The 12624-nt window shown below is 33.0% G+C and overlaps 1 protein-coding gene across 1 annotated transcript in view; it reads right to left on the bottom strand.

Moving 5' to 3' along the window:
- LOC107467890 (geraniol 8-hydroxylase) overlaps positions 1–176 on the bottom strand; it is a gene marked incomplete in the record, with an annotated part of 2734 nt that extends 2558 nt beyond the window's left edge. The window contains 1 exon segment of the mRNA XM_016087111.3: positions 1–176. Coding sequence (XP_015942597.1) covers positions 1–129 — 129 coding nt within the window.
- Positions 177–12624: the final 12448 nt, after the last annotated feature.

Here is a 12624-nt window from a genome sequence, read left to right as displayed (position 1 = left end):
GAGTTGGTGGAGGTTTCCGATGATAGGTAGGCCGGGTGGACCCGGTGGGCGATTCTTTTGTCTGCGGCGGAGGATGATGGTGGGGAGTAGAGAGAGTGTGATAAGTAAGAGCAAGATGTGGAGCTCCATACTCAATTCTATATTGTGGGATCCCAGCCACTTTGTTGTTGCTTCCTTAATATACGGAAAATGCTATGTCTCCTTTAAAATTCAGCCTTTATTCAGCCTTTAAATTTAAATAATATTATTTAAATAAATTTTAGTTAAAAGACATTCCTAATTTATAGCTAAACATGTTGTAATTAAAATTAATTTAAATTTCAAATACTAGAATTTCTCTAACTTCCTACCTACTTCATAAAATAGTTATTTTATTAGTTTTTTATTTATTTGCACGTCCCCCTCCCCTCTCTCGTTCTTTTTTTTTTCTTCTCTCTCACTGTTCTTTACAAAAATTTTCATAGAAGAGTATTATTTCTCTACAGGTAAATTTATTATTTCATATTTAACATTTTATTATTATTATTATTATTGTTATTATTAGATGAGTCGTGCTATTTTGTTTCTATTTCGAGTGACTTACATACTAACTCAAAACTCATTCATCATTATTTTAATAAGATTATATCAACATTTGAATTAAATAATAAATAATCAGTGTATATATCAATATTCTTTTCTTCTTCTTTATTTTTTCTTTCTTTCTTTCTTTCTTTTATTTTTTTTGAATTTTTTCATTTCTTATTTGAATATTAACGCTTTTAAAATTATTAAAATGTATGTTCGTAAAAATTAATTTTTTTCAATTGTAACACATCTAAAATTATTAAATTATACATAAAATATTTTTAAAACACATCCAAAATTATAAATCTAAAATTTAAATTTAAGCATTAAAAATAAAATTAATTTTTTATATCTTATTCGAGAAAAACTCATCTAATATTTCTCTTTTTTTAATAGTTAGATTTTTTCGTTACTTATTTTAATATTAATGCTTTTAAAAGTATTAAAATGCTTGTTTGTAAAAATTCAATTTTGTTTTCAATTGTAACACATCTAAAATTATTAAGTGATACAAAAAATATTTCTAAAACACATCCAAAATCATAAATCAAAAATTTAAATTTAAACATTAAATATAAAATTAATTTTTTTTATATCTTATTCGATAAAATTCATCTAATATTTCTCATTTTTTTATTATTTGTTGAATTTTATCGTTACTTATTTGAACATTAATGCTTTTAAAATTATTAAAATGTATGTTTGTAAATATTGATTATTTTTCATTTATTACACATCTAAAATTATTGACTTATATACAAAACATGTTTGAAACACATCCAAAATTTTAAGACGGTTTAAGATTTATTTTAAAATTTTAAATTCAAAATTTTGAATTATAACTAATTTGATTTTTGGATGTGTATTTAAATTGTAATTATAATATATTAATAATTAAGTATATTAAATTTAAAATAGAAATTTAAAATTTAAATTTAAATTTTAAATTTCAGTTTTATTTAGTTTGTATTTTGAATGTGTATTTAATTTTAAAAAGACACTAAATCTATTTAAAATTTTTAGATATGTTTGTTTTATTTTTTTAAAATTATTGTAATAAAAGGCTGAATATTGTACAACTTTTAAAGGATACCTAGTTGAACTGAAGAAAATTCTGTTAGCAATAACGCAATAATGCATAAATAGAGATAAGATACTTTATTGATAAAACTTCCCAAACGGATCCTAAGTGCACTGAGAATTATTAAATAATTTAATAAATTTAATTAAAGAGGTAAATGCCAAATTAGTATTCGAAATATTATTGACAAAATAATCCCTAAAAATTTTAAAATTTGACAAGCGTATCCCCAAACTCGCCGGAACAAATCTCCAACAAGTACAATGCTGACATGGCCACTGACCTGGCAAATCATCCCCCTAACTCTAATCACTTCCTCCCAAAGCAGACTTTCCCTCCCAATCGCAGCCCTCCCCTTACCCAATGCAACCCCTCCCTCTTCCTCCCATCGCAGCCCTCCTTTTCTCTCCCTCCCCAACACACATTTCCCCTCCTTCTCCTTCTTAATCACAGTCCTCCTCCCAAAGCATACTTCCCCTTCCTCCCTCAACACCATTACTTGCAGTAACAATCACCTCAACATCAACAGCAAGCAAGCAAGCAACAACAATAACAATCCCAACACACACTTCTCTCTCTCTCTATTGCAGCAACAATCTTAACAGCAACAGCAACCTCAACTGCAAGAGCACCATCAAGAACCACCGCCACCACCATCAGAGCCTCAACAAGGTCTGGAATAGCCGCATCCCCTCAACTCCTCAGCTTTTTTCTTTTTCTCTCTTTCTCTCTTTATATTTATATATGCATGTTGCGTGTTTGTATAAATGTCTGTGTGTGTGAATAAATATTGTTATTGTTATTGTTATGATCCTCCGAAAAAAAAAAAGGAAAGAAGGGAAAAAAGGAGAGAAGGAGGAACAAACAAGGTTAGGTTCTGAATGTGTAAATTCTTCTGTTGATTCTGTTTGGAATTTTAATGTTATTATTTCTGTTGTTATTGTTGCTTTTGCTACGTAATTAGGGAGGTAGAGAAAAAGGAGAGTGTGTGTTGGAAAAAGGAGCTGCAATAGGAAGAGAGAGAAGAGAGCTGCGATGGAGAGGAAGTGTGTATTGGGTAGGGGAAGGACTACGATGGAAAGAGAGAGAGAGGGAGGGGGGAGTGTGTGTTGAGGAGGGAGATGGAAGAAGGGGTTGCGATGGAGAGGGAGATGGAGGGGGAGTCTGCGTTGGGGGGAAGGGATTAGGGTTTGGGGATGATTTGTCAGGTCACTAGAATACGGTGGCCATGTCAGCATTGTGCTTGCCGGAGATTTGCTCTGGTGAGCTCAGGGATACGCTTGTCAAATTTTAAAATATTTTAGAGACTATTTTGTCAATAACAAAAGTCAGATACTATTTGTTCAGCGTCAAAATCTTTCGAATATTGATTTGGTATTAATCTCTTAATTAAATTTTATTTAATAATTTTTAATTATTAATTTTAAACATTTAAATTTTCACCTGTATATAAAGCCATAAATTTGTTATCTTTTTTCTCAATAATTTCGACTTGTTTGTCATCTTAATTAACACGTTGACTTTCACTACTTGCCTAACTAGTTAGCTATTTCACTTTCGGAAACGATTGGTTAGTTTCAATTTTTTGGGGTGAATTTTGTAGTGTTTATAATTTGTTGTTTAATTTTTATTTAATTATGATCAATTTTAAATATTTAATAACTATTTATTTTTATATTTTTAAAATTAAATACAAATACTTTTAAGTATTGTAGTAATTACTTTTTTTTAATCAATAATCAAATGTTGTGAATGATTAATTATTGGCGAATGGCGAACGAAATTAATTTCTATTTTTTCACCAATATATGACAATTGAATATAAGTTCCTAATGTATGATCATCTTTTTTCTTCTAACAATAATATGAACTATTTTTATAATATGAATAATTTGAATAGCTTAAGTATATTCAATATATTTTTTTGTTACTTATACCCTTATTCATTAATTATACTTACTTGAGCTTTTAATGAAGTTTAAAATTAAATGAATATAAACATTTTGAATATTTTTAAGACAATTTCTCAATATGTATATATATAATGCAAATTGAAAATGTATCGTGCATAAGATTTATTTTCATAAAAAATAGTATATTTAGAAAATTATGACTAATTTTACATTTGTTGTTATCATATATATTTAATAATACATATTAATTAATATACTAAAATATTTATTACATATATTTATTGAAATAAAAATATTAATTCTTTTCAATAATAAGTGAGCTACTCAGATAAAGACGTTTAAAATGTCTTTTTTTAAAGATGTTTTTTAATAATTAAAATTTAATATATATAATCGATTAAATTATGTTATTTTTGTCAAAATTAGATCAGATAAATTGATTTAGTCGAAAAATTGGTAAATCAAATCTTGAACTGGTCTAAATTAATATTTTTTTAATAAAAATAATTATAATATAATATCCTTATTATAGAAAGTAATTAAAATACTCTTATTATATAATATTGAAAACTCTAAATCCTAATTGTATCACTACAACACAGACGGAAGATTGCGGCGGCCAGTTAGCGTCGGTTCATATAACCACCACTAAGTTCAAAGATTGCGGCTATTTGATCGGCGATTTATTAACCGCAGCAACATTTGATAAATTAGCCTAATACCTACTAAAGCCTAAAAGACCATTTTAATTTGGGACTTTTCCAGAACCTGTACATTTGAACCTCTCTCAAACACCATAATCCACAAATCCTCTTTCTCCCACAAACCCTTACCAATCCGTTGTCTTTCACTGCGGCGTCACCATCATCACTCAACGTGACTTCATCGTCGTTGTTGCCACTCTATCTTGGAAGCTGACAATTTTCTGCCGCTTCTTCTCCGAAATCACTGCTCCTTCACCGCCCTTCACCAATCGTTGCTCGTTGCCGCTTTGCCATGGCTATTTTATTAATTTTTTAGCTAAATCAATTTATCTGATCTAATTTTGATAAAAATAACACGATTTAATCAATTATATGTATTAAATTTTAATTATTAAGTATGAGTCTTCTTAGAATGAATAGTATGTTGGAACATGGAACATATATACTACAATAATGGTATTTTAGCACATCCACAAAGAAATATAATCACGTATGGTTTGTGACTTTGTTTTATCCAGATACCCGAAAAGTTTCTTTCTTCATGACTTATGCCAAGTGGCAGAAATGAATAACACACAAATGAACAAACAAGGCACATGCATGCCTTCCAATGAGAATTCTTATTTGAAATGCTATTCTAGATAGATCTCGAGCGAGTCAAGCAGTTCATGAACTAGAGTTTGACTTATTTAATATAGTATTATAAACTAAGCTCATGAACGTGTGAATTAAATTCAAATTTGAATTTTTTTTATATATTAAACGAGTTAAATTTAAACTTAGTAGATAAATTTTAATTTTATTAGTTTGTGAATTTGTTTAATTATATATATTTATTATAATTATTTATAGTAATAAATATTTTGTATTTTATAAACACGTATACATATATAATTTATATATAATTATAATAGATGACATAAATTATAAATTATGTTTTTTTTTTTTTTTAAGTTAGCCAAGAAGGAGCAATGGAAGGTTGCAACCTCCCAATGAACCAAAAAAAGTGCAAGCGACAATTATTTTAAAAGGGAAGGAGTAGTAAGTATCAGCAGCAAATGTAAAGCAAGTGCGAACCTATATATAATATAAATGTAACAATGCAGTGTGAACAATTATATATCAATCTTAACACACACAACACTTTTGAGTCTCTATATATCCCTTGACCCCTCTGATTTTCTTATAAGTAGATCAACCTTACTATGAAGCAATACTTAGAATAAATGTTAGGTGATTAATAATTTTTTCTTACTTTTGTCTTACATTTAAACCAATACTAATTAACTCTTTTTCTTTTCTACCCTAAAAATGTCGATCCCTTAGCATTCTTTATTAGAGTTTTTAGATGTACAATAATTAGTTTCTTGTTTTGGTATTTTGATTTATAATAATATTTGAGAGACTAAAAAATCAATTTAATTAAACTTATTTTATTTAGTATTTATTAGTTATCACTAAAATTAATAAATATAATTAATAATTATTAAATAAAATAAATTTAAATTGTTTGAACTGATTTTTTATTATCTCTTTAGTATTATCAAAATAGCAAGATGTTGTGAGAAAAAAATAATTATTTAAATATTTATTGTAGGAACCCAAAAATTTTTAGCATAGATATGTAAGTGTAGATAATTGTTGTGTTAAAAGTAACCAACATTAGCTCCGGTCGCAAGTACTCAAATTCTCTCAATCATGTTTAATTGAATGAGCTGAGACTAGGAGAGAAGTAAAGATTAATATGGTTGCTAAAGTTTTTCTTTTTGGTTAAGGTAGTTTACTAAATTTGATTTTGAAAATATTTTTCAAAGGTTGTAATAGTTGGATTTTTTTAAAATAAATAAAATAAATATTTTAATTATTGAAACAAGTAATTTAGAGAATTTTTATCGATTTTTATAACATGTCTTATCTCATTTACGGTGTAAACGGAATAAGTATAGCCATATTTCGTTTATACTGAAACGAGATAAGGTACAAACCCAAGTTCACAGGTGCACAGGTGTTACGTGGGAAAGAACGAATTCTGCAGATCTCGTTTATACTGTAAACGAAATATGACTATAATTATCTTGTTTACAGTGTAAACGAGATACGTGCTAACTTAAAACGTTGACACTATAAATGAGATATAATATGAAAAAAATCAATCAGCTATAAAAAGATGTTGAACCTGTTGGTATTCACTACAAACATCTCAATCCTTATTCTCTTCCATTTTTTTTCCGAAAAATTTAGTAAAAATGTCTAGTGGTAGTAGTTTCTTTGTTGTGATGGTGTATTCTAACTGTCACATAAGATGGAGTTGTATTTGGGGTGTGAGAATCCTACGCTGCTGTTCACTCGAAGATCAAATTGTTTGTCCGAGTTAAAGAGTCTGATATTGACACATGTCGGTGGCGGGCAGAGAAAAGAGGTTGGAAGAGTTGGGTATAGGATGCTAGCACCGATGGGAGGTGGTGTATTTCGGTTTCGTCTATTCTGGCTCGATGACGATGAGTAAGTGCACCTAATGTTTGACGTCCACGGGAAAATCATGGTTGAACAAGTGATGGAGCTTTCTACGGAGGTTTGTATGTTGGTGGTGGTGGTTCTAGCAGCTCAAATTTTGTCCAGAATGACTCACCTCTTGCACCACAACCCTTGCACTGTGTTAGTCCAGTGGTAGACATAGATGTTGACGGTGAAGAGTCCTATGAAGAGTACGTTGACGATCACCACGAAAGTGATTCCTCTGAGGATGATGACGAGGATGAGTTCATACCAGAGACTCCCATTGGTGGATCAATTCGATACCTTTCGCCTGCTCCGTAACCAATTCCGAAGTTATCAGTTGTATCCAGCCACTACCATACTTTGGATTTGGATGCGATTTATGAGGTAAATCCATTTTTCAATATGGGAGCGAATGATTACAACACCGATGGAGATGTGGAGTTTAGGGTTAGTCACAGATTCAGAAGCAGAGAGATAATATTGCAAGGTATTAGGAATTACAGCATTCAAGAAAGTGTTGAATACCGAGTTGTGGAGTTAGATCGGTTAAAATACCATGTGTTGCCGACAATTTATTGATGGTTGTCCTTGGAGTGTTCGTGTCGCCCTCCGACAGAATCTCGGATGTTGTTAAATGTCACAGTATTTTAATGCATTATCTTATTTGTCATCCTTATTTTGGTTAGAATATCATTCGATTATATTTCAAATCGTTAGGGAGGTGCGTAAATTTGGCAGGCCGCGCACGTATTTAGCCCCCACCATGTCTCAAGATCATCAAAAGTTTGATAGCAACCTAATATGTAGAATCATCATTGGGGAGAGTCGAAAGTCTGGGATCATCTAACACGTTCTTCCCGGACAGATATTTAACCTGGCATGCCTACTGGTACTTGCCCCAATACTCCAGTGTAGGCTTGACATCTATGGATGGCTGAATAGTGATCTTGTGTCCCTCTTCAAACCGGACCCTAAATCTATCATACCATTCCGGAAGACGAGTCGGGCACCACACATCCTCTCTCCGCCCTGTGTTGGTCAGAAACTTGTCAACATTCACTTGGTTTCCAGGCACTGACTGCTCCCCTCCAAACTGGCCTTTCACCCGATTAACATGGTAAAACTACATAATATTAAAACAGACAAGGGAAACAACAATGGGGGTGGTAGTGGAACGGGTAGGGGCGGGTTTTTGCCCTACCCGACCCCGCCCCACCCTCCTTGCACTCCACTACTATCCGCTCCACCCCTACCCACGGGTAGTAGGCTACTCTACCCTAACCTGCCCCTATAGGTACCCGCCCCGCTCCTATCTGCCCTTATAAAAATTAAATGACGTTTAATTTTTATACATTCATATATAAATTAAGATACAAACTTAAAATTCATAACTAAATTAAAATACAAACTTAAGATTCATACAATGTCAAATAACATGAAATTAAAAAAAAGTTCATACAATGTCAACTAACTAAATTAAATACAAACATAAAGAAATTACATCATTAAAATATGAGTAAAACCCTTTCCGGTCCTTAACCATTTACCCGATGGACATTGCACCCCTTACCAATTATAAAAACACAAATCGGTTCCTATCCACTTTTGTATTTGTTCAATCCAGCCCCTAGAACCGGTTAACAACAGGTTAACGCTGACGTGTCATGTAACGTCTCTTTCGTAATAGGGACAAATCGCCCCCTGAACTCTTCAACCATCTCCCTCCTTTGAAACTCTTTCTTCTTCCTCTCCTCCCTCTTCTCCACCGCTACCGCACTCACACTCCTCCCTCTCCCTCTGATCCTCCCTCTTCGCCACCACTACCGCACTCACAATCATTATTGTCATTAACAATATCATCACCACCATTTATACACGATGATTAATGAAAATTGTATATTTTCCTAAACTCTCTCATTCTCCTCTCCTCCCTTTCCTTCCTCTATGCATTTTTTTTGCTTTCTCATTTCTCTTCATCACTCACCACTACCACCACCACCACTACAACATCATGAGTTTCATTTATTTTAACACTTAAACTTTTCTTTTTTTTAATCTTTATTTTTCTTGTAATTTTTCTAAAAAACAAATGGATTTTTTTCCTCCAAGCAACCAAGGTACTACTTCTTTAGTATGATTATGTTTTTGATTTTTGAATTTTCGAATTCTGATGAAAATATTATTGATGACGATAAATTGTGATGAATGTGAGAAGAAATGAATACGGTGATTTTGATGACGATTATGGTGATGATAATTTTGATGATAATTCTGGAGAGGAGGCGAGGCGGATTAGGGGTGTTGGGGTTAGGGTTTTGGAGTTGAGAGAGGCAATGGGAAAGAGGGAGAAGAGGAGGGAGATCGTTGAGGGGCTCAGGGGTGATTTGTCCCTGTTACAAAGAAGACAAAACTACGTAGACACAGTTACCTGACATGTCAGCGTTGACCTACTGTCAACCAATCTCAGGGACTGGATTGAACAAATACTAAAGTGGATGAGTACCGATTTGTGTTTTTATAATTGTTAGGGGGCGTAATGTCCATCGAGTAAATGGTTAAGGATCGCAAAGAGCATTTACTGTTAAAATATAAAAAGGTCTTTAATCCTTATTCTTGATTACTTTTCACATCTTCATCATCATTAAAGATTTAGATAGAACAAGAAATCATATAAAGTAACAAATGCTAGCACCTATAAAAATCTAAAACACAACAGAAAACTACTTGACCAAACACAAAATTTCAATCACAAGAGAAAACAAAAAAAAAACACAACAAAATTTAATGTGAATTAAAAATGGAAACCATATACAAAATAAAATTAAGATCAAGTTTAGATAGAACAATATTAAATTGGTGAGAATGTTTAAGAATAGCATAAAACTACTAAAAAAAGCACAAACATATTTATCTGATATATCTGAATTGCAGCATAGGCATAACTAGGCCAAGTATATATGAGGTGGGCAAGCAGCAAAAGCACCTATCTCATTCTTCAATTTTTTTTTTTTTGCTTCATGCATATTTACCTGATATTTCTACTATATATTAGTCCAAATTAAATTAATAAAATATATAGCCATGTGTAGGATGCAAAAGGATGATTAATATAAAACGGGCTGGTTTTGTTACTTATATAGGCATGATGAAACTAATATGGCAAGTATTATGATTATTGGCTCACCAAATGCGATATGAACAATAACAAAATCCAAACAATTGAGATATCATTAGATTAAATTAAATAATACAGAACAAATTAAATTAAAGAAAATTTATTCCAATTCATCCATTATTAAATATGGAAGCATTATTATTGAATTGAAGAACAAATCAAAGAATTGAAGAACAAATTGATCAAGAATTTCTAAGAAAAAACAGAGAGCATAATGTCAAAGAAAAGGGGACATTCATATTCAAACATTTAGTGTAAATTTTTTCATACATTCATAATGTGAAACAGAGACAGAGAAAACTTACCAGTTACCAGAGGAGGAAGACGGTGATAAAGAGGGCAGCACAGCTCAGCGACGAAGGGGCCATGAGATCGGCAGTGCAGTGACGACGACTAGGTTTGGTAGCGCGGCGACACGGCGAGGGGTTCAGCATGACAACAGCGCGGCGACATGGCAAGGGGTTCAACAAAGAAAGGCTCGGCAAAGGGCTCAGCACTTCGGTAGGACGGCAGAGACTTGGCGAGAGGCTCATCAGGACGGCAGCACAGCGATGGCGACGGCTTGGCAAAAGGCTCAACGGCGCAGTGAAGGTAACCAGATCTGACCTTCACTGCGGAGAAGAGGAAGTGACTTTCGTTCTCTCTTGTCTGTTAAGGTTGGGGGCTGAAGGTAACTATGAGGGTTGGTTGTGAGGAACCCTAAAATATAAAAAGTGTGTATATATATATATATATATATATATAGACATCCATGTCTCCCACTCTATCTTCACCTTCAATCAGTCCGAAGTAATGGCCTGCGTATGAAAGGTAAACGATTATAGTCAACAAAATAAAATGAATTGGCGTACCTCATTGAAAGGCAACCGATCTAACGTTGTGTGCCATCGGAAGACTCTCTGTGCATGGTAGTCCCTATTTTGCTAGGACATACTTATCAACCTGTTCACATATGCAACCAGTCACGTTATCATACTCTATTGAAGAAAAAGTTTAGTTACATAAACAGAAAGGACGAAAAACGTATACGAAAATAGTTACCTCACTGCTAGGGAAAAAATTCGGGATCTGCTTCTCGGGTGGACACCACTGAGAAAACCTGTGGTATATCCACGACACTAGGAGCGAAGTGCATCCAGCTATGTCCGTGGTATAATGATGTGCTGCAAGGCATAAAAAGTGGTACGTCTATGCAAGCACTACGGATCTCCACGACAGATCGTTGCACCTTCTGAAGTCATCTAATAGTGGCAGCCATATGATATATACCTGATTGTTTGACTTGTCGGTCATCAGGTAACCATCGATTAGTAGCATAATGTAAAACCTAGTGTACTATCGGAGGGTGGTTGGATCAGCTGTAGCTGGCATGTGCCAGACTCGGTCACGAAACCATGTCATCTTGATGCTAAATGACTGATTCCTCTGGGCGCTCTGCTGCTGACCATAAGGGGGTCTGGCACCTAGGAGCTCCTCGACATACTCCCAAGTCGGATGGTGGTACCAAATCTGGAAGTCACGTAAGTATCCACCCATTGGCTCTCCGTTTGTGTGAATTCTGAGGTGGTACACAACGTTCTGTAAGGTGATGGTGCACTCACCCCATGGCAGGTAGAAAACGTGGGTCTCCGGACGCCAGCACTCCACGAATACAATGATCAGGGAGTTGTCAAACACAAAGTTCTTGAGTTGCACCGTGTTGCCGAACCCAAACTCCCTCATGTGGGAGAAAATGACATATGGGAGTGCAATAGTGTGACTTACCGCCTAGGTAGTAGCAGGCGAGGCCTTTGTTTAAAAATAAAACCTTTTAAAAACTTGAATTTCAAACCAAGTGATCTCGCGTATTCAAATTTAAAATTAAAAATATATATATAAAATTCGACGCAAAGAAATAACATAACGTAATAAACAGGGATGAACAATAATTAATACATTTTTTATTTATTTAAAAAAACTTATAAATAGTTAATAAATAAATTAAATTAAGTTAATTAGTAAATTAACTTCTGCTATAAGTAAATTCGACACCTAACAAATATTCATTAATTGCCTACTAACCTATTTTATGTAACCTAAAGATAAGTCATTCTACTCACATGCAAAAACACTAAATCCCTAAAAGTACCCTAACTATAATCACATACCCTTATTAATTTAAAAGATATAAACAACACTAACTTTGAAGTCGATCGCTCCTGCAATGTGTTAGCTATCATTCAAACGGTTGATGTCGGGATCCCGTGTGTCAATGCGTGTCATAACGTCCGGGCAAATAAAAAATATCAAGAAAACGTGCGAAAAGAGAGAAACGGAGGTTAATGGAGATGGAAAGTGGGTCAGGAGGTGTTGTGCACGAGTTGTTTTTACATGCGCACCCCGGCCTTATCTGTATAAACGAAATAAGTATAGTCGTATCTCGTTTACACTGTAAACGAGATAAAGTCTGTGTCATAAGTCATAACACTTGTGCATCCATAATATGTGGACTTGGATTTGTGTCTTATCTTGTTTACGGTATAAACAAGATACGATTATATTTAAAAACGCGATAAATCATGTTATGAAAATCGATAAAAACTCTCCAAATTACTTATTTCAGTAATTACAATATTTATTTTATTTATTTTAAAAAATCTTGTAATAGTTATATTTGGTAAGTTAAAATTAAAATGGCTTTTAATA

The sequence above is a fragment of the Arachis duranensis genome, chromosome 9 (assembly GCF_000817695.3).
Source record: "Arachis duranensis cultivar V14167 chromosome 9, aradu.V14167.gnm2.J7QH, whole genome shotgun sequence".
NCBI classification, from domain to species: domain Eukaryota; kingdom Viridiplantae; phylum Streptophyta; class Magnoliopsida; order Fabales; family Fabaceae; genus Arachis; species Arachis duranensis.
Note: the sequence above shows the minus strand (reverse complement) of the source record. Positions and strands in the feature narration are given on the sequence as shown.